Below are 26,701 nucleotides of genomic sequence, written 5' to 3'. Positions count from 1 at the left end.
GGTACCACCTGGAAGAATCAGCCAATGAAAATAGAAGAAATAACTCTCTAAGAACTATAGATAATAGGAGTGCTACAGATAATAGAACAAACTGTAAAGTTAAAAATGACCAAAGACATAGAAAGAGGAATGGAAACATGAGGGGAAAAGGCACTGGAATTTTCACAAAAAGCCAAGGAAGAATTTTTGTATAATCAGTGAACTTAAAATTCCAATATAGCTGAAGTGAGAATTGATGAAAAGAAGATAAATACCCAAAATATAGTATAGAAAGATTCTTTTTTTAAAAAATGAAAGAGGATACATTTGCATGGTCCAACATAAGTGTAGTAGAATTTCCAGAGAGAGGAAAGATAAGGGAGAAGAAGTAATATATACCAAGGATAATGACAAGTTTCCAGAGTTGAAGAGACAAGTGTGTTCAGATTGAAAAGGTAAACTAATACCAAACAAATCAAAAGCAAAGATAAAAAGAGAGATTACTTAGTAGACTTCTCATCAGCAATAAATGCACACCTGAAGATAGAGAAGCATATCTTTATAATGCAAGGGATTATCAACCTAGATTTCTATACCCAGCTAAATTATCTGTTAAGAGAAAAAAAAAAAAAAGATAATTGACTAGTAAAATGATGAAAGATTACTGCTTATTCTCACTGAAAGAACTATGGATTAATACAGGCAATGTGTGAAGCAAGGGTAAGTAGAGGCATTTATCAACATTCTTAGATTTAAATAAGCATTAATTTTTAAAACCTTTAATAACCTAAAATATTGACCAGTTTGGGGGTGGGCTGGTTAAGAATAAGTAAAATATTCATTGATATGGAAAACAGAAGGGAGAGTTCAAATATCCTCCAGTTGTTCAGGAGGAAGATGGAGATTTTAATTTTAGATCTTAAGTCACATGTACATGTTAAAATTTTGAATATCACCACATAAAAATAGAGATTTAACTTCCAAATCAGTTCAGTGAGGGGTTGACAGGGGCGTTGAGGGAGGATTAGAATCAAGAATACTTGATCAATCTAGTAGAAGAACAAACAAAAAAAAGTGGATAAAAAGTAGGGTTGGGGGAGGTAGAAGAAAAAGCTTTTTAATCAGTAATCACAATAAGTATACATTGATTAAGCTTTTCCTTAAAGGACATTTTCTGTGCTTTTTTTTCCCCCCATTTCAAAGAGATACCCTCTAACACGTAATTAAAAAGAACTGTTGAAAACAAAACAAACAAAAAATATATATATATATATATACACACATATCTATATATATATATACATATATATATATATATATATATATATATATCTGAAATGCCAGCTAAAAGAAAGTGAATGTGTTTGGGAATACAAATCAACATGTAACAGCTGGAACACACTCTGAGAATACTGCTTCTAGTGAAATCTTTTACAAATACTAGCTTAAGTGGCAAATGCATTATGAGTACTTTTTAGATTATCTTGGATCTGTTTAATCTTTCATCCTTTAGAATGGGGGTCTGCAAACTTTTTCTTAACCAGATTGTAACTGTTCTAGGCTTGTGAATCTTAAGGCTCTGTCACAGCTGCTGAGCTCTGCCATTGCAGTATGAAAACAGCCATAAAGTGGCGTGACAGTGTTCAGTAAAATTTATTTACAAAAACAGGCAGCCTGCCTGCACTGTAGTTTGTAGACCTCTGCTTTAGCAAGAGCTTTCAAATTGAAACATGCAGGCTTTCTTTCCCAATCAATTGAGATTGAGAATAAATATGTGTAGAAAGAAGAGCTAACTCCTCTATGGCTAATCCATTACGGTTCTAAAATGTGATAGTGACGTTAAACCTTTATTTTGTTATGAATAGTTAAAAACAAGTTTTGAGTAGGAGTTGCAGTTGGTTTCAGCTGTTTTGTTTGACGTGTTCGTATGCTAAACATTATCATTAAATATAAGTATAAAAACAGTAGTATTGGTAACCAGTTTTGGAGTATTTGTATTATAACTTTTACCAGCCAAATTAATTTAGAATAACTTATGGGAGTTGTTTTAGTCATTCAGAGAAAAACAAAGTAGATTTAAATTTATCTCTTATGTAATTTCAGCCATTTTTTTCCTTGGTATTAGGTTACAGTAACAGATCCTGACTTGATAGAAAAATCCAACTTGAATAGACAGTTTCTATTTCGTCCTCATCACATACAGGTGTGTTGTTATACTGTTTCAAATTTGAATCATCTATTATGTTATACGAAAAAGAAGAGAGTTTCCTTTTTATAAATAGAAAATGGAGCTTTAACAAGCATAGTATCTTCTTTATTTTATTAGAATCTCTCAAATTATCAAATAATGGGAATGACAATAGAGAAAATATGTAATTATTTTTTAATATAAAAATTAGTTTTTGCATTGATTTTGGGTGTTAAAATCTGAGTTGTGAATGATGGGCAGTATTTTTTTCATTTTATAATCAAGATGTATCTATGTAATTTTAGAAACATCTTAGGATATAAAAACAGCTTCCCTAATTTGAAGTTTTTATAGATGACAAATTTGGCACTGTCTTTTTTATTAACCTTTATTACAAAACAGGTAAAGTTTGAGAATTTTTTGCTCTTTTGATCTTGTTTGATTATTTAACATCCCTTTTTATTATAAAATAATGCTTATTTTCAGTCTTTTTTATGGAGGTCAAAATATTTAAGTCAGTAAAAGAAACAATTTAGTCAGTCAAGCAAATTTGCTCTTTAGAAATTTTTTTCACTTTGTTGTTCTACAACTCATTGAGAATCTTAGTAAACTAAGAAATGTCATGAACAGGAAAGTAATTAAAGCATACTTTTATATAGTTACATAGTGGCATAGTTAACCGAATGACCTCACCTATCCAAATACAAAGAACTAAGTAACAGGGTCTCCCATGAACTAAAATTTATGTGATAAGATTCATTCACAGACCTTTGTGCATTTTACTTATAAAAGAACTATTAAAGCCTGTTTGTTTTACACTTCTAACAAAGTTTACAGTTTGTATGTATGAATGCTAATAGCACTGAGAAGTAAAAACATGTCCGTCTAACAATATGAGAAGAGACAGATACCATTAAAACTAGATGCATTCGTTCAAGCTGAATGATCTATAGATACTTAGTGTCAGAGCCAGTCCTCCCAAATAAACTATGATAGCACCTGAAAGGACACCAGTGATTTAAAAATGATCACTAACTCTGAAAGAAAAGAAAGGGTACTCTTTTTATAAAACTGAAACATATATAATAATTTTTTATTTCCATCCAGAAATGGTAAAATTTTTTAAACATTTTAGTACCAAAATATTGATATTAGGTTACCATACCTCTGAGAGTTCATATTCTATAGAACTTGGATTTCTAATATTGTACTGAATGTGTTCTCATTTTTTTTCTAGGCACTTACTTGACTCAAACCTCATTACTAGGGAAAAATGTACTTTTAATTAGACTTTTAACTAATATTTTAAGAATTACAGAGCACTTAGCTGTAAAATAGAAGTTGTTTACATTTTTATTAATAATGTATGAATTATTAATTCTAATGTGCATTACTAAATGCAGCATGACCACAGTGAATGTAATATCCACAAATTAAAAATGAAAACTGGTCTCATTACATTATTCTTCATATAAAAAATGTTTTAAGTTCAGTCATGGTCTATTTTTCCTGTTTACCATTTATTTCTTCTGTTTTTATATGTTATTTGTTTAGAAACCTAAAAGTTATACTGCTGCTGATGCAACCCTGAAAATAAATCCTCAATTAAAGATAGATGCACACTTGAACAAAGTATGTCCAGCCACCGAGGTGATTTACAATGATGAGTTCTATACTAAGCAGGATATAATTATTACAGCATTAGATAATGTGGAAGCCAGGAGATACGTAGACAGGTATGTTCTTGAAATTCAGGTTCATAGAAATCGTCTTTCTTTTGTTTTCACTTCATTTCTCACACCTATTTATTGAAAAGTTACTGAAGTTTCTGATTATTCTTTATGTTCCTATTATAGTTCTTCTCGAACCCAAGCCTTTTGATGATTTCCCATTAGAGACAGGATAAAATTAAAAATCTTTAAAATGGCCTAAATGTTTTTCATAGAGTATCTGCCACCTGTCCACCACTCCAGCTTAAAATTTACTATTTCTCCCTGGCTCCCCTTATTCTAGCCACACATTCTTTCTTTCAGTTCTATACAGTGGGGGCATCTAACACTTTTCACCTCAGGGACTTGTACATGATCTCCTTCAACCTCAGGAAATTATGTTTATCTTGCTCTAAAGCTCCTGACCCCAAATCTGCCTACTTTTCACTTCCTTTAGTTTTTTCTCTCATCCTTTCAGTTTCAGCCTAAATGTCTTTATTCAAACAGACTTTCTTTAACCCCTGAATTCTAAATTAGATCCTCCTAAGATAATCTTTCACAGCACTCATTTTTCCTTCATAGCACTTATTTTTTATTGACATGCACATTTATTTAATATTTGTTTCCTCATTAAATCATTTATTCAGTTATTATTTATTTTCCCATCACTCTGTCCTCAGTGCCCAATACATGGTGTCATTCAGTAAATATTTGTTAAATAAGTAGATGAATAAATGACTATGATGTATACACCTTACATAATCTTTCTTATATCTTTGTATGACTCTCTAATGTTAGGGTGCTAGAGCAGATTTATTAGCAGGAAAATTTACCAGTTGAGAGTACAGTGGAAAGTTTGTAAACTTGTGCAGAGAAAGCCAAAAAAGAAACTTTAAGAAATTAAATAAAGTGTGTTGAATATAGGCATCATAAGTATTGAGAAAGAAGGTTTGGGATGAAGAAAATGTTGAAAAGGTATAGTGAGGTAGAACTTATAGTCGGAAAATAAACCAAAGAAGAAATAGAGAACAAGAAAAGAAAGGGTAACACATTAATTAAGAGTTAACCCAGAGGAAGAAAAGTTGAAGCCCAAAATTTGATAGGAGTTTGTTTTTTCTGTTTTCTTATTGAAGTATAGTTGATTTACAGTGTTGTGGCAATCTCTGCTGTACAGCAGTGACTCAGTTATACACATAGAGACATTCTTTTTTTATATTCTTTTCCATTATGGTTTATCACAGGATATTGAATATAGTTCCCTGTGCTACACATTAGGACCTTGTTGTTTATCCATTCTGTGTAGGAGTTTTAGAGCAAGATAAACGTAATATGTCTTGTTCTAAAACTACCAAACTTTGGGAATGGAAGGTAGAGACAAAAATTGCTAGAGTGAGCAACAAAGTTTGTGGGAGGAAGAGGATGGTAATAATAAATGGGTTGTTTGGTGGTCATGTATCTGTTTCCTAAAGTGTTATATCCAAGAAGTGATCAACATATGAAATGGTCAGTAGAAATTGGTAAGTTGTCCTCTGCTTACATTGTTACTGCTCACTTTTATGTTTATTACCTATTTTCTTTTCACATAGCCGTTGCTTAGCAAATCTACGGCCCCTCTTAGATTCTGGAACAATGGGCACTAAGGGACACACTGAAGTTATTGTACCTCATTTAACTGAATCCTATAATAGTCATGTAAGTGAACCACTTTTTTAAAGTAAATATCTCTTCTTTATATCTCATCATTTTTATATCTCACGGTTTATTTCTCTTCATTAGTCAGCAAATTTGGTTTAGCATTCCTAATCCCTTCTGTTTTTGATCCGCCAATGATGTCTGTGCATATGTGTATAGACATTTTTTTAAATGTAGCTGAACTTATTTTTTTAATCATCAAAATTTTGTTTCCGGTCTTTCTGGAATATTATTCTTGTGTTTACTGTTTGTTTCTCAGAGCTGCTTGATTAGTTTTTAGCAACCTTTGAACTGGTGACCCACCCAAAATCTTACTGAAGACTCGGTTTCTCCATATGAGGGACCAAGCCATTTGTAACAATATATTTTATACAAATGATATAGGTGTAACTTTTTTTTTTAACCGCCACGAGTGATTTTGCGATACTGCCAACTTTGAAAATCACTGGTCTAAGAAATGTAGGCTTGGGGATTTAAAAAAAAAAAAAAGGTCGGGCTTCCCTGGTGGTGCAGTGGTTGAGAGTCTGCCTGCCGATGCAGGGGACACGGGTTCTTGCCCCGGTCCGGGAAGATCCCACGTGCTGCAGAGCGGCTGGGCCCGTGAGCCATGGCCGCTGAGCCTGCGCGTCCAGAGCCTGTGCTCCGCAATGGGAGAGACCACAACAGTGAGAGGCCCATGTTACCGCAAAAAATAAATTAATTAATTAATTTTTAAAATTTTTTAAAAAAGGTCAACCCAAGTTGTAAAATTGAAAGAAGAATATTATTTTACAAGCATAAATATCCCTTTATTTAATGGATATGTTTGGTTTAGAAAATTTTTTAAATTTTAATAAAATTTGTTTTCCCCTTTACTCTCATGCAATCAGAAGTTTATGTAGTGAAAACACTATAATAGACAAAATTGATAAGTTTGATTTGAAGGAAATTAGGTGGAGAAAATCATGATATGCTGGGATCATACTAGAAGATTTTCAAAGTAGGGGATGTTACAAAATTCCGAAAGTTCCCTTGATTCTCTCATTCTACCACATCTTCCCCTTCTCCGATATGTATATTCTCTAACTTCATACTCAGAAAAACTAGAATTGAATACTCCATCTGGCTTTCCTTTTTGGTTTATAAAATATTCCGTGGTATTTTATAGATCAACACACTAAAATAAAATCTCTAAGTAAAAAGAGACAAAGTGAGTTGTTTTAGATTGGGTAAGCCAATAAGACTAAATGTACCAAATGTACCCTTTAAGAGAATATGGATTTCTTCAATGGTACTTTTTCATATGACACAACATAGACATTTGCCATTTATTTAATACACAATTTCTGCAAGAAACTATACCAAGCATCAAGAACATATGATTCCTGCTTACAAATATTTTTTTCTGCCTGGAGAAAGAAACGGTATGTGGGCACTATATTGGGAATTCTTGAATTATTTTTCAAAATGCAGAATATTTAAAGTGTTAAATGTCACCTTGATACTTGGAGAAAACAAAAAAAGGTAATTATATATGATAGTCTGCTATATGAGTACTACATGGTACCAAAGGAGTGCACAGATAATAAGTGACAATAGAATTTGTGTTTGTTGTTACATTTCTGTAAACACGTGGGTTAAGTGTCAAAAGAGTAAACTTTTCCTCTTAATGTGTAGGAGAAAGAAGATAAAAAATGTTGGATTTGTTTTATTTTTGAATTTTGTTTTTTAATGGTCTTAAAACACTCAAGTAAATTCATTCCATAAAAAATTGTCATTGCTTCTCTTAACTGTTGTCATATTTTATAAAATAGCGGGATCCCCCAGAAGAAGAAATACCATTTTGTACCCTAAAGTCCTTTCCAGCTGCTATTGAACACACTATACAATGGGCAAGAGATAAGGTAATAAAGATATTTTTTAAGAAATTTTTCTTTGAAGTAGAAAAGATGATATATTCAACTTTTTTTTTTAATTTTTGAATTTTATTTTATTTTTTTCTATAGCAGGTTCTTATTAGTCATCAATGTTATACACATCAGTGTATACATGTCAATCCCAATTGCCCAATTCATCAGATATTTCCAACTTATAAACATACTTTTATTTGTAATGTGTTTTCCTCTTTTCCCTTATAGTTTGAAAGTTCCTTTTGCTACAAGCCTTCGTTGTTTAACAAATTTTGGCAAACCTATCCATCTGCAGAAGAAGTCTTAAAGGTAAAAAACAATACACTTTTTTTTTTAATTGTGTAGTTGATTTCCAATGTTGTGGTAATTTCTGCTGTACAGCAAAATGATTCAGTTATATGTATATATTCTTTTTCATATTATTTTCCATTATGGTTTATCACAGGATTTTGAATTTAGTTCCTTGTCTTATACAGTAGAACCTTGTCGTTTATCCATTCTGTATATAGTAGTTTGCATCTGCTAACCCCAACACTTTATGTCAGTGTAATCTTATTTTCAAGTTGCCTATAAATAGTTTACCTCCTTAAACAGAGACTATACATTAATATTGTATATAGTAAGTATATGAGGAATCTCGAAGTTAGCAGGTCACAAATAACCCTTCATTTTTAATTTGGTCAAACTATATGGAGTTGCAAATATATTACCATGTTTGACTCACAGAACAGCAATTCATATGGTTCAACCTGATAAGGATTTGATAAATGATAAGAGAGCTACAAATAATAAAACAGATTGTTAAGCTCTTTGGAAAAAACTGAAGTAAGTTTTAGTGAAAATTTCAGGAGTAGGAATGGTCTCAGATTTATTAGTCTCATGGTGAGGGCAACTTCAAAGCTGTTTTTTCACTTTCCTTTAATCCGACACTAAAAAGGCCAGCTTTTTAGTGTAAAATATTATTCATAGCACTTCGTATAGTAAGTACATACATAGTACTAACTTACCACTAGCAAGACATGAGGATAACTTGGGAGATAAGAAACTTTAGAGTTAACATTTTACATACTGTCTTTTCCCATTTCCCCTCCAGAAAAGAAAAGAAAGAGGGAAAGTAGAAAGACGGGGACAGGGAGCTTGAGGTGAAAATAATAAAATCATAAGACACATGAGCTGGCACTTCAAACTTTGGCTGACATTTCCTGGGAATATGTGCATGTGTGTTTGTGTGATTAATTGGACATGTATTTGCTTTGTTTTCTTTTTTCCTCTCATTCTAGAAGATACAAACTGGACAAAGTTTAGAGGGCTGTTTTCAAGTTATTAAGTTACTTAGCAGAAGACCTAGAAATTGGTCCCACTGTGTAGAATTAGCAAGATTAAAGTTTGAAAAATATTTTAACCATAAGGTAAGTATACATTATAAAACATTAAGAAAAAGTCTAAACTTGGCTCATTTAATTACTATGAAATTAATTTCATTGACCTGAAAATGTATACTCTTTCTTTCAGGAAGCTTTTCAGAAATTAGTACGTTAACTGAGAACAAGTGACGGGCACACACTAATTTCTCCCTGTATGTTACTGATTAAAGAATGCATTTAAACTCCACCCATTGGCTTGTCAGTTATACATTTAACTAATCCTTGTCTTTCTGTGTACAAAATGGGTTTTAATAAAATAGGGGTTCCTTCTAGAGAAGAAGGAATACATTTAATCAGTAATCATAAAGAAGTTTGTTGTTCAGAGTAAAGCAAGAGACTGAGAGAATAGAGATTCCATCAGAAATTTTGTTGGAATTTTGCCTTCCCCATATGTATCTAATAATCACATTTTGTCTGTTTCCTCATTGTAAAATGGGAGTAATAAATTGGTGCCTGACTCATAGCATAGTGGTGAGGATCAAATGAGTTAATACGTGCAAAGTCTTCAGCATAGAACCTGGTCCATCCCATAAATATTTAGTGAAATATTAGCTGTTATTCTTACTCCAGTTACATACAGAAGCTTGAATGTGTCCTGCACTCTGTTTAGTCTCTCCCTCTCTTTAGGCTCTTACCTATTGGAATATAAAATAAGCTCATCTTTTTAAAGTCTTTAAATTATACTTATTCCTGTTTTTCACTTCCTTTTTTGCTCTGCTTCTTGGAAAAGTGGTCTATACTAACTGTTGCCGTGTCTTCATCCAGTAAATGTGTCTTCTTTCCCCATGACTATTGAAATTATTCTTACCATGACTATCAATGAACTCATGTTTCAAAATCTACAGAACCCTTTTTTGTCCTTATCTTCTATGGGTTTTTTAACTTTTTTTTATCATGGAAAAATTCAACCACAGAAATAATAGAGAAAATAGCATATAATTAATCTCCATGTATTCCTCATATATTTGTCACCCAGGTATAACAATTAACAGCTCATAGAAAATCTTATTTCATCTATAATCCCACCTAATATACCCTCCCCCTAGATGGTTTTGAAGCAAATCTCAAGCAGCATATCATTTCAAAATATAAAATACTATGTATTTTTACTGTTTTTTTTTTGCTTGTTTTAAGGATTAGCTCTTTGAAAGGAGCAGAATGATATGTAAAATATGCCACCGTTTGTGAAAAGGGATAAAATAATCTATATTCATGTTTGCCATAGATGCAAAAAAAAGAAAAAAGACTATATAAGTGTTGATAAAAAATAGCAATAGAGGTTATTCCAAGTTGGGGTGGGGGGCAGTGACAGGAGAATGGGCAGATTGAGAACATGGTGACTGGAAGACTTCACTGTATATCTTTTTATGTATGTTGTTTTTTGAGGTTTTTTTACTTCCGTTAATATTAAGTAGTGATTTTTTTTTAATTCAATTTTTTCTTTAGGCTCTTCAGCTTCTTCACTGTTTCCCTCTGGACACACGATTAAAAGATGGCAGTAAGTATATATCAGTGTTGAGAAGAAAGTTTAATGCAATTTATTACTGACTGCTGACACTGAAAATAATATTTTGTATTTTGTATTTTGTTAGGTTTGTTTTGGCAGTCACCAAAAAGACCCCCCTCTCCATTAAAATTTGATCTAAATGAACCTTTGTAAGTATATATATCCAGTTTTATATACATCCTTCATTGTAAACTTCTTAACTGTATAGGTTTACATTGGAGGGTGAAAACTGCAGGCTCTTTAATGTTAAATTATTGCATCCCTGTTAATCTAAGAGTTAGCATAGCATTTTGGCCAACAAAGCCAGCCACAATACTTCTCCCCACACATAGGTGAATCTACTTTTTTACATGGTAAATAATCTTATTATTTTTGTCTTCTCTAAAGTACAACCAAAGTGTCATCTCTTTGACATTATTCATTAAAAAAGTAAAATGAAGACAGATGTTTTCCTATTTAATGAAGTCAGTATATAAGAAACTTCAGTTACATGGGGAAAAATGATCACTACTAAATAACTCCCTAAATAATCTCAGGTTAATTTTCAAATGAGTTCATCTTTGAGTAAATGCCTGTATATCCTATCTATATTAGATATGCATTTTATACACAAACATACTTATATGTATATATTTTAATTAAGCACTTAGCTTGTTAACCTTCCTTTCAACAAATAATTCTGTGCTTAGTTTTTTCCTCTGGTGCTTATTCTTAGTCACCTTATCCTGATTGCTGCTTCTTTTTTTTTTTAATATATTTATTTATTTATCTTTGGCTGCAATGGGGCTTTGTTGCTGCGCTTGGGCTTTCTCTAGTTGTGGCGAGCGGGGGGCTACTCTTCGTTGCGGTGCGCGGGCTTCTCATTGCGGGGGCTTTTCTTGTTGCAGAGCATGGGCTCTGGGCGCACGGGCTTCAGTAGTTGTGGCTCTAGAGCGCAGGCTCAGTAGTTGTGGCACCCGGGCTTAGTTTCTCCGCGGCATGTGGTATCTTCCCGAACCAGGGCTTGAACCCATGTCCCCTGCACTGGCAGGTGGATTCTTAACCACTGTGCCACCAGGGAAGCCCTGATTGCTTCTTCTATAAAACTTACCTTTTTTGTTTTTAAACAAACTCATTTGCTTAGTTTGAACTTATTGTACACTCTTTAAAACCAAGTTTGTAATATTTTCTTATGAATTAAAATGAATTTTCTTTCAATAATTTTTCTACTTCTGGCCACTTCTCTCCCCAAAGTAGTCTTGATCACTACCTGAATATTAGTGCTTATGAGGATAAACATGTGATGTTTTCTCTTTTATAACTTCTACAATGCCTTGGTCTAGACCAGAATTTCATTGCCTAACTTAAAAAAAAAATAATCCTGTAACAAAAATTCTGTAATTACTTATCTTCAACATTTTAAAGGCTATAGTTTCTGGTAAACATCTTTGAAACTGTGCATTCACACTTTATTTTTTAATTTCAAAAGGCACTTCAGTTTCCTTCTGAATGCTGCAAAATTATATGCTACAGTCTATTGCATTCCATTTACAGAAGAGGTAAGATATTCTTCAAGCCCTAACAAGTGATAGAAAAGGTTAGAATTAGATGACTTAGCTAATTGCATCATCAAAATGTGTTTTATGTTATAAGAATCATTCTTCGATATAAACTTCATTTTGTTCTAGTGTTGCCCATTCTAATAAAGCAGAAGCTAAAATCTCATTGCAGCATCACTAAGTGGAAGAAAGTCACTTTTTTTTCTGAACTTAAGTAGCGAAACAAATATTTGTAAAAGCAGTCTTACTTTATTTTTAAAACATTTATAACCTACTAACTTTAATTATTGTAATTACTCTGAAAACCCAAAGTGACCTATTTCATAACAATTTTTAAATATTTCTTAGTGATTCTGTTTGTTATCATTTGTTTGGCTTATTTTTGTGAAATTAACATATGCTTTTCAGGAGATTTGAAAATGCTAGCCTACATTGACATTTCTTTACTTTTATCATTTATACCTTTTCTCTTAGACATCGTCTTCATTGACTCATATGTAAAGGGATCTAATACAGTTTTATGTGAAAGGCAGGTCTGCATTAGTGAATTTTCCTTCTCAAATGCATAATAGAGCTAAATAAATTAATATACTTTTAGGTACTAGGCTGAATGGGAAATATGAGCCAGATCCATAACTAGAATTGGCTATTTTGGATCTAGATAAAAATGCCTGTTGTACATTAATCCCTTTTGGAATTAACACGCAGTAAAATATACCATAAATGTCTGGTAAAAATAGTGGCATTCAGTTGGGTATTCTTTTTGTGAAAAGAGTGATAATTTTGTGATGAGTTGTAGGTGACCTCAAAAGCACTGTGTCTCAGTTTTTCCTAAGTAGATTCTTAATAATAAACATATATATAGCCTTAAATTCATCTAAGTTTATCCTGAACCATTTAAATATTTTCCTGCTTCCAAAGGTATGAATTCCATTTACTGTGAGTCAATGTATATTGAGTATAACTTTCTGCAGGGAACTTTGTAAAACAATGAAGAGATAGTTCCTGATCTCAAGGCACTCTGTCTGATAAAACCAGCCCTAAAACTACCTTTTTAAAAATTTGTGGATGGACTTCCCTGGCAGTCCAGTGGTTAAGACTCCATGCTCTCAGTGCAGGGGGCACGGGTTTGATCCCTGGTCGGGGAAGATCCCACCTGCTGCATGGCACGGCCAAAAAAAAAAAAAAAAATTTGTGGAAAGAACTAAGATTTAAGGTTTGTTGACTAACAAGTACTTTTTTACACACACCACCCCCACTTCCCAGCCTTTGTGGATGGTATTTCTATAGAAATAAAAGTAAATGTCACAAACAGATGTGGTCTAAACAGTTATATCATAAATTATTCAAATATTTAGTATGATAAAGGACCTTTTTTAGGTTGTTTTTTAGGTTTAGAATTCAGAATTTTAAGAATATGTTGATAAAATTACTGTTTTAAAAACCAGGACGTATCAGCAGATACCCTGTTGAATATTCTTTCCGAAGTAAAGATTCAGGAATTCAGACCTTCCAACAAGGTATGTGTACAAGTTCATTCATTTAGCAAATAGTTATTGAACTTCTACTTGTGTCAAGTCTCTTTCTAAACCTGGAGAAGCCCATAGGAACAAAACAAAATTCTTGTTCTTGTGCGAGTTGGGCCAGAGGCAGACTATTAAAAAAAGTGCCAATAATTATGTAATATTGCATTATGGGCATAAGTGCTAATAAGAAAAAGTAAAACAGGGAAAACAAAGGGTAATGGAGCTGGTGTCATCTTATATGAGATAAAAGGGGAAAGCTTCTCTGATATGGTAACATTTGAGCAGAAGCCTGAAGGAAGTGAGGGAGTGAGCCATACTGTTATCTGGTGAAAGAGCAGTACAGACAGCAGGAACAAGTTCAGAGAAAGGCCTTGAAAGACTTTGAAGGCTAGAATTTTTCTGGAGGAGAATATGCAAGAGAAGAGTGGTAGATAGCGAGATTGGAGAGGTAGTGAGGGTTATAAGTACTTCATGTTTTATTATGGGATAAGAAGCCAGTGGAGGATTTTAAGCAGAGGACACAGCCTGACATATTTAAAAGGATGACCCTGGCGATTGTGTTAAGAATGATTAGGACATGAGAGAGGAAGCAGAAATAGCTATTAGGAGATTATAGTCAAGATGTGATGGTGGTTTGAATGAACCATCAAACAGGGGTAGTGGGTAACAGGGAAGATGTGGTAAGAGGTTGGATTCTGTGCACATTTTGCAGTAGCCCTGACAGGATTTGTAAGGAATTGGTTTGAGTGTGCAAGAAAAAAAGATTATTTTCTTAGTTGAAAAAAAGAAGCAAGCTTAATCGCTCCGAGTGACAGGGAGAAGATAGAGGAAGTTTGAGCAGAGAAAAAAAAGATGTGAAATAATTGCCTAGGGGAGTGGGAAAAGTGGGGAATTAGAAGATGTTGTAGAATTTTGAGATAATATTTAAGATCCACTTAATGTTAATTCCACTTAATGTATTCCACTACATGTGGCTGGAGAAAAGGCATTTAGCAGCTTGGGTGCTACTGTAGAATAGCTGGTAAATTGGATTGTAACAAGGGTTGGGATTTTGTCGGCAAATATGTTGGAAGGAGAAAGACAGGGAGTATTAATAAAGGTGGAACATGAAATTTAGGCAGGGTAAATAAAAAAGTTTGAAAATACTAAATATTTTTCTTTTTCACATGTTCATTATGTGCCTTTTCGTATGCACTTTAAAAAGAAATAAACCACAGAACAACCTTCTGTTCCGTTTACCTTTAGCTATACTGGAAAATGTGGAGTAATGAGTGCCTCTCTGCAAAATTCAAGTAGGAAGTGGTGTGTGCAGTCTTCCACTCTGTATTTTTATTTTAGGGACAAGGAAAACTTGTAGGCAGTTCATTTTGTGCAAGTAAATAGGTTTTCTCAATGAAATGTTCATGATTTGTAGTTTATCAAGAACAAAAGTACAGAAAGGAAAAACAAAATTCCTATATAAAGAAGATTCCTAGCCTATGTTTCTAATGGGCAAAGCTGCTAGACAGAAGCCAAGGAAATATGCATCAATAACTTTACAGGTCTCTACTGCTCTTCAATACGTTTTCTAGCTTGAATTGCTTCTTTCTGTGTCGAAGTTTTGGCGGCATAAATTACCCTGAGCAATTTTAACATGACTTATGAGCTTTTTCACCACTCCTTGAAGCAGCTCCCACTGAAGCTTCAGCGTCTGGCACTCGTAGTTAAAAGATGCCATAGCCAAAAAATATCAACTACACATTCTGGCAAATAAAAATTACTGCTTCTCTGACTCCTTAGTATTTCTCAAATATTTATAATCATATTTAATATGTAAAAATGTGAATTGGATGTGTTTTTTTAATAAGAAATAGTATTTTAATGATGATGTGTAGCTAGTTTCTTGGTTTGAGAATATTAACTTCACTGCCCTTGTTAAAGATAAATTATTTATATGTGCTGCCCTAAGCATGCAACTATATGAAGGAAGACATATTCTTTGGGATAGAACTTCTTTTCAGTAGTCAATAAATATTTAAAAGATGCCCATATTATATATTTTGTGGATTTCGTCAGTTTCTTTGGAGACAGAAAACAGCTCTGCACTAGTTAGAGGTATGTAATTTGGTTTGAAGTTGATTTGTCAGAATCACAAACTGTTGATTAACATTAACTTTATTTTAGTGTGGAATTTTAAGAGAGAGTTGTATGAACTTAGATCTTATAAACTATTCAGTAAGTATTTTTAACACCCACTATGAGCAAGTTTATTTTAGATACATTGAGGTTATCTCAGTGAACAAGATAAAGATCCCTGTTCTCATAGAGTTTACGTGTCAGTGTGAGGCAGTAGATAATAAATATGTAAATAACATAATATACTTAACAATAGAAGGTGTAAAATACATTGGACCATAATGATTAATAATCTAATTAAACCAATAGAATGTTTTCTTTTTGTGACTTATTTGATAAAAACAGATTTGTTAGTCAAACTTAGGTGTAGGATGTGATATCATTAATGAATATACATACATATATTTAAAGGTTGTTCAAACAGATGAAACTGCAAGGAAACCAGACCATGTTCCTGTTAGCAGTGAAGATGAGAGGAATGCTGTTTTCCAACTGGAAAAGGCTATTTCATCTAGTGAAGCTACCACAAGTAAGGGGAAATCTTTATAAAAAATGTTTTGAACTAAAGGGATTTTTATTTTCACTAAACTGTACACTCAGAAGGTTGTGGGATTAAATCATAACAACAATAATGATATTACTTGATTCCATGATCATATGAAAGTCACTGTTCATTTTTAACTGTGACTAAATTCATAACTTTCTCCACCATTTCCCTACCGTAGAAGGCTGAAATGTAAGTCTGCTTTGTTTTTGCTGTTCTGATTGTTTTAGTTCTTAAGATTCTATTGTGTGATTCCTTTTTAACTTATGGCTAGCATAATGAAGAAAACATGGAGTCCTTTGGAGACTAACCCTGAGATCCAGTGAAATCACTTTAGGAAAAAAAATCATAGACAGATTTCTTCTTGGCTTGTTAGTCTCCATAATTACACACAGGGAATACAAACCTGACCTATGTACACCTTTGCTAAATGGTCTTAAATATAGGGAAACTGAACTTTTAATTCCTTAAAAACAGATCTGTATTAGCTCATGTTTTTAGACCTGCTCAGCACCTTTCTACTACATAAATTAGCAGTTTCCAAACTTTTGGGATTTTACACAAAGACCAGTAAAATTCAGGAGAAAAGCCTAGATTAGCCAGCTATTTATTTTGCAAGTAAAAGGTTTATATCCTAAGTTAATAATTATAATTCTAGAAAAAAACATATTACCATTTCTTTCTCATTTCATCACAGATTAAACTACACCTGTCTACAGAATGATCTGAGGAACCACTAATCTAGAAATCTTTCATAAAGACACTTATTTTTATTTGACCAATATGTACCCTATCCTTAGTTATCAGAGGTAAAATGTTTCAGAGTAGTATTTATGAAATCAATTTTTGAACAGTACCCAGTGTTGACTTTTTTATTGTAAGCCACTTAATAGCAGATGTACATGGCTTTCTTATTTTTATGTTTTTTTAGAAAGGTTTTTTTTTTTAAATATTAAAACTTCTAATTTAGTGGTTTTAAAGCCATCATTTTCATATCCTTCAGTAACTTCAGTTCCCTGGATGTTGTTGTTGTCGTTGTATTTTTCAGTCATTTGCAAACCTAAACAAAAAGGAATCTTTAACAGTAGTGAACCCACACTGCCTTGCTTTTTACCTAGTAAAGCCTTTATCACTTACTAGGAAACTTTGTTTTTCTGGTTGTTGTCATCAGGTGACCTTCAGATGGCAGTGCTTTCATTTGAAAAAGATGATGATCGTAATGGACACATAGATTTCATCACAGCTGCATCAAATCTTCGTGCCAAAATGTATAGCATTGAACCAGCTGACCGTTTGAAAACAAAACGCATAGCAGGTAGAATTATACCTGCTATAGCAACATCCACTGCTGCAGTTACTGGCTTGGTGAGATTATGATTCTTTGAAAATGCTTGTTATTCATTGCTTCTTTTCTGTCTTCCCTATTACACCACCCCAAACCATTCACTCAGAGATCTTAGAGAAGGAGGGATACATATTGATCTTATAATTTAAAATTGTAAGATATTTCTGAAAATACAGTAATCTGTATTTTGAACTTTTACAGATAATACAGACATTTTAATGTAAAAAAATATGCTCTGTCAAGTTACAGTATAACTTTTCTTACAGGCAATAATCCTCTTCATCATCTTTGTATCCTCTATACAATCCAAATGCTCTATTTTTCTTGAATAAAATGAACTACCCTAACCTTTGCTCTTTGATTATATTGGATTTTAGTTCTTTGTCTTAAAATAAATGTAATTTCTGTTAGTGATTTGGATTTCTTTAAATTTAGTCTTTCCTTAATGATTTAAAATCTTTAGGATGGCCCTAGTTATTATACCTTACTGTAGTGTTATTCTTAGAAGTTATATAATTATTGTTCCTATTATTGAATGATTTTAGACTGCTGTATTGCTTGACTTCTGATACCTACTTTCGAAGTAGGAAGATTACATGGTCAAATTAGTTAGAGGCTTATAAGAAATTTATATTACTCCAGTCCAATAGCTGCTTTTATTCTCTACACAGAAATGCTTGAGAAGAATTCAGGAAAATTATATAGATGCAATTAAAGTCATGAATAGTTTTAGGCTATTTATATAATCAGATCACCTTCTTTTATCTAGGTTGCACTGGAGATGATCAAAGTAGCTGGTGACTATCCATTTGAAGCTTACAAAAATTGTTTCTTTAACTTAGCCATTCCAATTATAGTGTTTACAGAGACATCTGAAGTAAGAAAAACTGAAATCAGGTATGCATGAAGGTGTGTTTCTCTTGCATAATGAGAATGAAATAATTTTTTTACCTTTTAAAAGGAATAAATAATAGCTTTATCTCTCCTTTTCTCCTATATATATAAACTCTTACATCACTTCATGATGAGGTCAAAACTCCATCTTCATGTAGCATTTCTTTTTTTTTCTTTTTTTATTGTATAATTGACATACAGCATTAAATTAGTTTCAAGTGTACAACACAATGATTCAACACTGGTATATGCTGTGAAATGATTACCACAATAAGCCCAGTCACCATCCATTATCATACATAGTTATAGAATTTTTTTTTCTGATGATAAGAACATTTAAGATTTACTCACTCAGCAACTTTCAAATATGCAGTAGAGTATTATTAACTATAGTCACCATGCTTCACATTATATATCCATGATTTACTCATCTTACAACCAGAAGTTTGTACCTTTTGACTCACTTTATCCATTTGCCCACCCTCACCACCTGTTTCTGGCACTATCAGTGTTCTCTATATCTATGAGCTTGGGATTTTTTTGGGTTTTGTCTGGTTGGTTGGTTGAGTTTTTTGTGGGATTTGTTTGTTTTAGATTCCACATATACATGAGATGATAAGATACCTGTCTTTGTCTGACTTATTTCACTTAGCGTAACGTTTTCAAGGTCCATCCATGTTGTCACAAATGGGCAGGATTTCATTCCTTTTATGGCTGAATAATAATACATTATATATAGTACCACACTTTCTTTATCCATTCATCAATGGACACTTAGATTGATTCCATGTCTTAGGTATTACAGGTAATGCTGCAGTGAACATGGGAGTACAGATATCTCTTCAAGTTAGTGTTTGCATTTTCTTTGGATAAATACCCAGGAGGGGAATTGCTAGATCATATGGTAGTTCTGTTTTTAATTTTTTAAAGAACCTACATACTGCTTTCCATAGTGACTGTATCATTTTTACATCCTCACCAAGAAGGTACAAGAGTTCCAATTCCTTCACATCCTTGTCAACACTTGTTATCTTCTGTTTTTTGATGATAGCCATCCTAACAAGTGTACGGTGATATCTCATTGTGGTTTCGATTTGTATTTCCCTGATAATTAGTGATAATTAAGCATCTTTTCATGTACCTGTTGGCCATCTGTATGTCTGCTTTGGAAAAATGTCTTTTCAGGTCCTCTGCCTATTTTATTATTGGATTGTTTGGGTTTTTTGCTGTAGAGTTGTATATGTTCGTTATATATTTTGGATATTAACCCCTTACCAGATATATGATTTGCAAATATCTTCTCCCAGTCGGTAGGTTGCCTTTTCAGTTTGTTAGTGGTTTTCTTTGCTGTGCAGAAGATTTTTAGTTTGATGTAGTCCCACTTGTTTATTTTTGCTTTTGTTGCCTTTGCTTTTGGTGTCAAATCTAAAAACTTATCACCAAAACCAGTGTCAAGGAGCTTACCACCTAAGTTTTCTTCTAGGAGTTTTAGGTTTCAGGTCTTACATTCAAGTCTTCAATCTATTCTGAGGTAATTTTTGTGTGTGGTGTAAGATAGGAGTCCAATTTCATTCTTTTGCATGTAGCATGAAGCATTGCTGACTAAACTAGCCATAGAACTCTCACAATACATAATCTGCCACACTGTTTAGCATTGTACTTTCTATGGTTTCATCTGTCTGCCTAATTCAGATGAATTAGAAGCCATTCTAGTGTCTGACTAATGGATAATGAGATTAAGAATCTAGTTCCAAAAGTTGTATGACAAAGGAAATCAATTCCCCTGGACTTCCATTTTTAAATTTTTAAATTGGTAACAACCAAAAATTTGAAAACTATTATCTTGGCAAGAGTATGAGAAAGCACTGTCATACATTACTGATGAGAGTATAAAATAATATAACCCATATTAAGGCAAATATAGCACTATATTTCAAACTTGCAGATACATTTGCACTCATCTCAAATGATATATGAACAGGATATTCATTTTGGCATTGTTTATCATAGCCAAAGATTGGAACAATCTAAGTGTCTAGTAATAGGAGACTGGAACATCCACACAGTGAAACTCATGGAACTGTTTAAAAAGAGAAATGGAACTCTCTTGCTAAGACATACTTATTTATAATAAGACACTGGAAAGATAAACAAGGTACTGATGAAAGTGGTTACCTGTGTGGTGTGATGGGGAAGTAAGATGGAATTATGGAATATTTTGTTATATTTTCCTTTTGTATTCCCACATTAATATCTAGCTAAATCACAAATAGTGGACTTCTGGGATTTTTTATTATTACTAAAAGGAAGAAAATTTAAATGTTTTTGTTCTGAATATTTTTCTACAACAGAAATGGAATATCATTTACAATTTGGGACAGATGGATTATACATGGAAAAGAAGAGTTCACCCTCTTGGATTTCATAAATGCAGTCAAAGTGAGACAATTATTCATTAGTTGCTTCGAGTCTGTTAGTTTTATACATAATTTCGTTGGAGGTTTTTATAAATATTATTTAGCAGGAGTTTTCTCTCTTTTTACTGGTTGTAAAACATTGTCATCCAGCATTTTATATTTGGGTGGAGCTTTGATTGTTTCTTTTGGGTATTCACTTTCAGGAGAAGTACGGAATTGAGCCAACAATGGTGGTACAGGGAGTCAAAATGCTTTATGTCCCTGTAATGCCTGGTCATGCAAAAAGATTGAAGTTAACGTAAGTATTGAACGTTATATGCAAGATATTCTCAAAAGTTGAAATATAAGTTGGATGCACACTAGAAAATTAAATATAGAGGTTATTGAAGTTCAGATAAAAATATGTGATTTACTCCTATCTAATGGCAGTAATAAAGACAGTGACTCTGCCAAGCTCCACAGGCTACCTATCAAGTGAGATTTATAGGATTATAATACCCTTGTGAGTTTATTATCGTTCAGGGTCATCTTATAAGCTAATAGGCTTAGAAACCTGATTTGGTCAATATACCAAGTAAAAGTAGATCCACCTCTTATATGCAAACACATAAGGACTAGGCTTGTGAGACTGAAGTATTTTTTTTAAATGCCGAATTGTTATTTTCATTTATTCAACAGATTTTTTTAAAGAATGCCTGCTATGTACCAGGTACTTTTGTAAACATTAGGGATACAGCAGTGAGCAAAGCAGAGTCCCTGCCCTGCTTGAGGAGTTTACATAACAATTAAATATGTATGTAAGATGGTGATAAGTGCTGTGGAAAAATAAAGCAGAATAAGGGGGTATTAAGTTGCTACAGTATATTGGGCAATCTAGGTATTCCCTCGGCCTGTCATATTCTTTTTGTTGTTGTTAAAGATTTATTTATTTATTTTATACTTATTTTTGGCTGCATTGGGTCTTTGTTGCTGTGTGCAGACTTTCTCTAGTTGTGGCAAGAAGAGGCTACTCTTCATTGCGCTGCGCGTGCTTCTCATTACAATGGCTTCTCTTGTGGAGCACGGGCTCTAGGCATGTGGGCTTCAGTAGTTATGGCTCATGGGCTCAGTAGTTGTGGCTCGCGGGCTCTAGAGCGCAGGCTCAATAGTTGTGGCGCACGGACTTTGTTGCTCCGAGGCATGTGGGATCTTCCCGGACCAGGGCTCGAACCCGTGTCCCCTGCATTGGCAGTCAGATTCTTAACCACTGCGCCACTATGGAAGTCCCTGCCTGTCATATTCTGATGTGAAAGGCTGACATTTGAGCAGAGACCTAAAGGAAGAGAGGGAGGAAAACAGCCAGTCTTTACAGTGGTCTGCAAGGCCCTAAATTATCTAGTTCCCACTTACCCTTCCAAGTTCCTTTCATACTTCTCTCTCCTTGCTCACAATATTCCAGTTATACTGGCCTCCTTACTTTTCCTTGAACATTCCAGTCTCCAACATGCGACCTTTGCTCTAGTTTTTCCCTCTGCTTGCAACTCTTTCTGAGATGGCCATCTGACTAACTCTCACCTCTGGTCTTTGCACTTCCTGAAGAGGCCTCTCTGAACCCTATTTAATACTGCATCCTGTCTGGTACCCCAGCCTAGCATGCCTAATCCCTTTTATGCTGCTCTACTTTTCCTCTTTCTCATAGTATTTATCACTGTCTAACAGTTACTGTATTATTTATTGTCTCTCCCCTCCCACCAATATAAGCTTCATTCACAAGGGCAGGGATCTATATTTGATATATTCATTTTTTAAAAGCATATCTCACATTTTAGGTTTTTTTCTGTGGAGTTTTTTGTTTTTGTTTTTAAATAAGTGGTCTGTATTCCTTATCATTACCAGCAAAGGTAAAAATTGATTAACTGTTAGGTAAAAGAATGTCTTGATTTTAGAGCTTTTAGTAAAGAAAATAATTATATGAAAGCAGGTGAATTATTAGATTTAAAAATAAATTTAAACAAGCCCAGATTCTTCGGACAACATTATCACCAAATCACTCTTTCATTTTACAGAATTTACCAAATTATTTTTCCTTGCTTATTTTTCCTTAGAATGCATAAACTTGTGAAACCTTCTACTGAAAAGAAATATGTGGATCTTACTGTGTCATTTGCTCCAGATACTGATGGAGATGAAGATTTACCTGGACCTCCAGTAAGATACTACTTTAGTCATGACACTGATTAACAGAAGTTGTCTTAAATTTAGGACTACTTGATTTTGGAAAGAATGCACTTATTCAGGAGCTTAAAGAGTCAGCTCATAATGCTATGGATTTCTCTTTGATGAAGCTTGATTTAAGGGAAACATCAGTAAAAAACAACAGTGAAGAATTGTAAAGCATTTTGAAGCATAGTATACACGTGTAGTGCTTCATATGTGGATGTGCTCACAAGCAACTTCGAACTGGAATGCTGTTTTATAATGCTTACCAAAAAATTGTGTATTAACCTCTTTGGATGAAAAGAAGGAAAAAAATATGTATCTAAGACCAGAAGAAATAAAAGATCAAGAAATTGAAAATAACAAATGCAACTATCCAAAAAGTTTAATCCCATTTTATGAATTTCTTTTTGTTTAGTATTTGAGGCCCATTTTTCTATACAAACAGTGTTTGGCTCCCTGCACCTCTCATGATGAGGCTTTGAATTTAACACCAATGGAGCAGGGATGGTAGCAGTGGATGAAGAGTGGTTACTCTTAAAACTTTAAAAGTTACAGTTTACTGACATGTTACCTCTGCTGATTTAACCAGAGTTTGTTATATCACTGTCTCCCTAAAATCAGGATCTTTTGCTGATAGCATCAGTGTTGTAAGTCATGAGCAAGCACATCAGATGACAGGTGTTAACTGGGACTAAATGTTAACAATAGCATATGGACTCTGACAACCCGCTTAGAGAATCCATGAATGTGAACAGATAAATATGGCTAGTCATTTGATTCTTTAGTATGCCTTCTAGTGTGGCTATTTTATTTATTTGGAACTCTAAACCTGATTGTCATAGTATATAAGACTAAAAGGTTTTGTAAAGGGAGTGTCCTTAGAAGTAGATGAAAAGTAGAAATTACAAAATTATCACTAGTTTAGTCTTGATTTTTTTTCTTCCAGCAGCCTAATGGACAGAAAAAATAATCATAAATTAATATTTTATTTTAAAGGGAAATGTATTATTTAATTCTACATTCCCAGAAAGGGAGTTGACAAAGATAAAAATTTATTTTTTTAGGTCTTTATTGATAGAAACTTTCTGTTTTCTGATATGAGCTATTGCATATGTTCATAGAAATGCTTTCATTAAAATAACATAAAGTGTACTCAACACTGTAAACTCAGTGAAAACAGCAAGTGTTTCTTTTATTTCCAGGGCTGTCATGCATTCTAAAGCAATTGGCATTTTGTAACCACAGAAAGTCATTTCCCTCTAGCTGCTTTTCTTCTGCTCTTCTGTTCAAACCATTAATAGGTACTTTGATAAATTAAAAACTAGATTCACATCAGTATTACTCCAATTTGGTATATGTTTATATTCTCTACTTAACTTTCCTTTTATTCCACTTACAAATAGTTTAAGTTACTTGGTCAACCAGCTGTATTGTTTCATTCTTTTGTAAAAGTATCATCCAATTGGGAAAATATATTTAGGAGTGGAGGGTGAATTTGTATGAATAAAGGGTAGTCTGCGTTGGAGGTGAGGATAAGTGGACAGGATGAGTTTAAAGGAAATGGCTACCTTTGAAATAAGCAGTTAATTTTGGTTCATCATATCCTACCCTCTCCCATCGTGTATATTGCAAATATAATGCTTAAAATTAATATTACTTAAAATTGAATCCAGGAATATCAAAGCTCTATGGCTTGGAACTTTAGAGGCTAGCAGCAGTTAAAAGCACTTTCCTATAAGAAGTCTGTTCCCACTTTTTTGTTTTGTGCTCTATGACAATAACTGATATTTTCCAGGTAGCCATTCAGTAATTCTCAACTATGATCTAGTAGCTTGCTTATATTTGATCTAAATCTCCACATCTCTTCAGAAGTAAATTTAGAACAGAACCGTGCTATCAATTCTTATTTATTGAGATCAGTGCTTTAGCAGATATAAATAAAATCAGTAAGGATTAAGTTCATTTTGTGATTAAATCTGAAACCATATTGTCATTGCTTTTTTTTCTGTAACGGTTATTGCCATTAGTTTCTTCTGTATAGTTCTACTAGGTTGGAAAACCAGCGTGAATTTAATGACGGTTTTTTTCATTATCTGTTTTATTTCTGTACCATGAGATCAGTGCTGGTGATTGAAATACCAGGTGCAAAAATTAATGATTTGATTTTGTATGGTACCACTGAGTGATTTTTTACTTATTAAAAATAAATTAAGAAATTTGACAATATCTTTGTAAATCCTGTTCCATAGCTGACTCCAGAGATTCCAATTTTATTATTCATTTTGTGAGTAGTGTTGCTTTGGTGTTTCCTAGCTTTCAAGTTTTGCAATCATGGAGATAGAACACTCACTGGATGTGGAGAGACATTACTTCAAAGTGCTTTTAGCTCCTGGAAATTCTTTTAAAACAATTGAGAAATTGTAAAACCTAGAAGATCTGGTAAATCCCAGACTGTTGGTTGGGGATTTCCAAAGTCCATTCCTTTTTAGAGTTCAGAGCAGTATGTTACACATCTATAAGTTCCTCTAAATTGTCCCAAAGAACTTGGATGTAGATGTGTATCTTTATTTTTATTTTTTATGTGTCATGGCACTCCCTGGTGGTGCCAGTGATGAGACATAAAAACGTCAGCAGTGTTTAGAGTCCACTATTTTATAATTAGTAAAATGAAGACAGAAAGAAAATTATTCTCTTGAGATCTTGAGGGAAAATATTCTCTTGACCTAATAATCCTTTCAACTGCAATGAATATTATCAAAAATTCATTATGATTGTAAATATATAACCATTTAGTATACAGTCATTAGGTATGGGCTTAACTATTTTACTTTTAACAAATTCAAAACAAATCAGGAAGTTGCAATCTTGGGGGTCACAGGAAGTAATCAGTAGGTAATTTGTTCATTTTTGTCTTGCCTTGTCTTAGCTTTGTCTATTTAAGAAATATATATTCATATATATATACATATATGTATGTGTGTGTATATGTATATATTCAAAAGAGTATATAAAATACAAATACACAGTTTAAGGAATAATTTTAAAGTAACTACTTGTATAACCAGCTCTCAAATCAATAGAACATTGACAGCAGCCCAGAAACTTCCCTTGCGGTCCCTTTCCAATCACAACCAGCTTCCCCACACATACCCTCTAGCAGTTAGCACTTTTCTACCTTTTGTGATAACTGTGTCTTTGTTTTTATTTATAGTGTTACCACCTATGTATGTACCTAAACAATACATACAGTTTACTTTTGTTGTTTTTGAACTTTATGTAAATAGAATCAATACGTTCATTTGTGGCTGCTTCTTTCATTCAACATGGGATTCATCCATGTGGTTGCTTGTAACAATACTTCATTCATAGTCATTTATGTATAATTTTACCTTTGCGTTAATATACAACTATTTATTCATTCTATTGACTGTGGACAATTGGGATGTTTGGGGGGTGGGTAATCACAGTTCCACAATGAACATTATTTTATGTATTGCCTAGTGTAACTAAGGTATATGTGCCTAGGAATGGAATTCTTTGGTCATAGGATATTCACGTCTTAAATTTTATTAGGTAATAACAGAGTTTTTCCTGAGCAATAGAGATGTCGTGTTTTCCCACTTTCCTCATCTCTGGTGTTAACAGATTTTTTTTTTTTTTTTAATTTTGCCCATCTGTTGGATGTGCAGTTATATCTCGTTGAAGTTTTACTCTGCATTTCCCTAATTACTCTTG

General features: G+C 33.2%; 1 protein-coding gene across 2 annotated transcripts in view; it reads left to right on the top strand.

Annotated features, from left to right (window-relative positions):
- UBA6 (ubiquitin like modifier activating enzyme 6) overlaps positions 1–26,241 on the top strand; it is an 81,328-nt gene extending 55,087 nt beyond the window's left edge. The window contains exons 18-33 of one of the 2 annotated variants that reach the window (XM_030880679.2): positions 2,105–2,182; positions 3,722–3,903; positions 5,463–5,568; positions 7,362–7,451; positions 7,686–7,766; positions 8,738–8,866; positions 10,328–10,379; positions 10,474–10,537; positions 11,857–11,926; positions 13,375–13,446; positions 15,979–16,096; positions 17,283–17,476; positions 18,226–18,353; positions 20,702–20,789; positions 20,971–21,065; positions 22,852–26,241. In XM_030880679.2, coding sequence (XP_030736539.1) covers positions 2,105–2,182; positions 3,722–3,903; positions 5,463–5,568; positions 7,362–7,451; positions 7,686–7,766; positions 8,738–8,866; positions 10,328–10,379; positions 10,474–10,537; positions 11,857–11,926; positions 13,375–13,446; positions 15,979–16,096; positions 17,283–17,476; positions 18,226–18,353; positions 20,702–20,789; positions 20,971–21,065; positions 22,852–22,987 — 1,683 coding nt within the window. In that variant the 3' untranslated portion in view covers positions 22,988–26,241. Of the gene's footprint in view, positions 1–2,104; positions 2,183–3,721; positions 3,904–5,462; positions 5,569–7,361; positions 7,452–7,685; positions 7,767–8,737; positions 8,867–10,327; positions 10,380–10,473; positions 10,538–11,856; positions 11,927–13,374; positions 13,447–15,978; positions 16,097–17,282; positions 17,477–18,225; positions 18,366–20,701; positions 20,790–20,970; positions 21,066–22,851 lie in introns of those variants that run through there. The other variant, XR_009564029.1, reaches the window with a different exon arrangement.
- Positions 26,242–26,701: the final 460 nt, after the last annotated feature.

This window comes from Globicephala melas, chromosome 5 (genome assembly GCF_963455315.2).
Source record: "Globicephala melas chromosome 5, mGloMel1.2, whole genome shotgun sequence".
Classification (NCBI taxonomy): domain Eukaryota; kingdom Metazoa; phylum Chordata; class Mammalia; order Artiodactyla; family Delphinidae; genus Globicephala; species Globicephala melas.
Note: the sequence above shows the minus strand (reverse complement) of the source record. Positions and strands in the feature narration are given on the sequence as shown.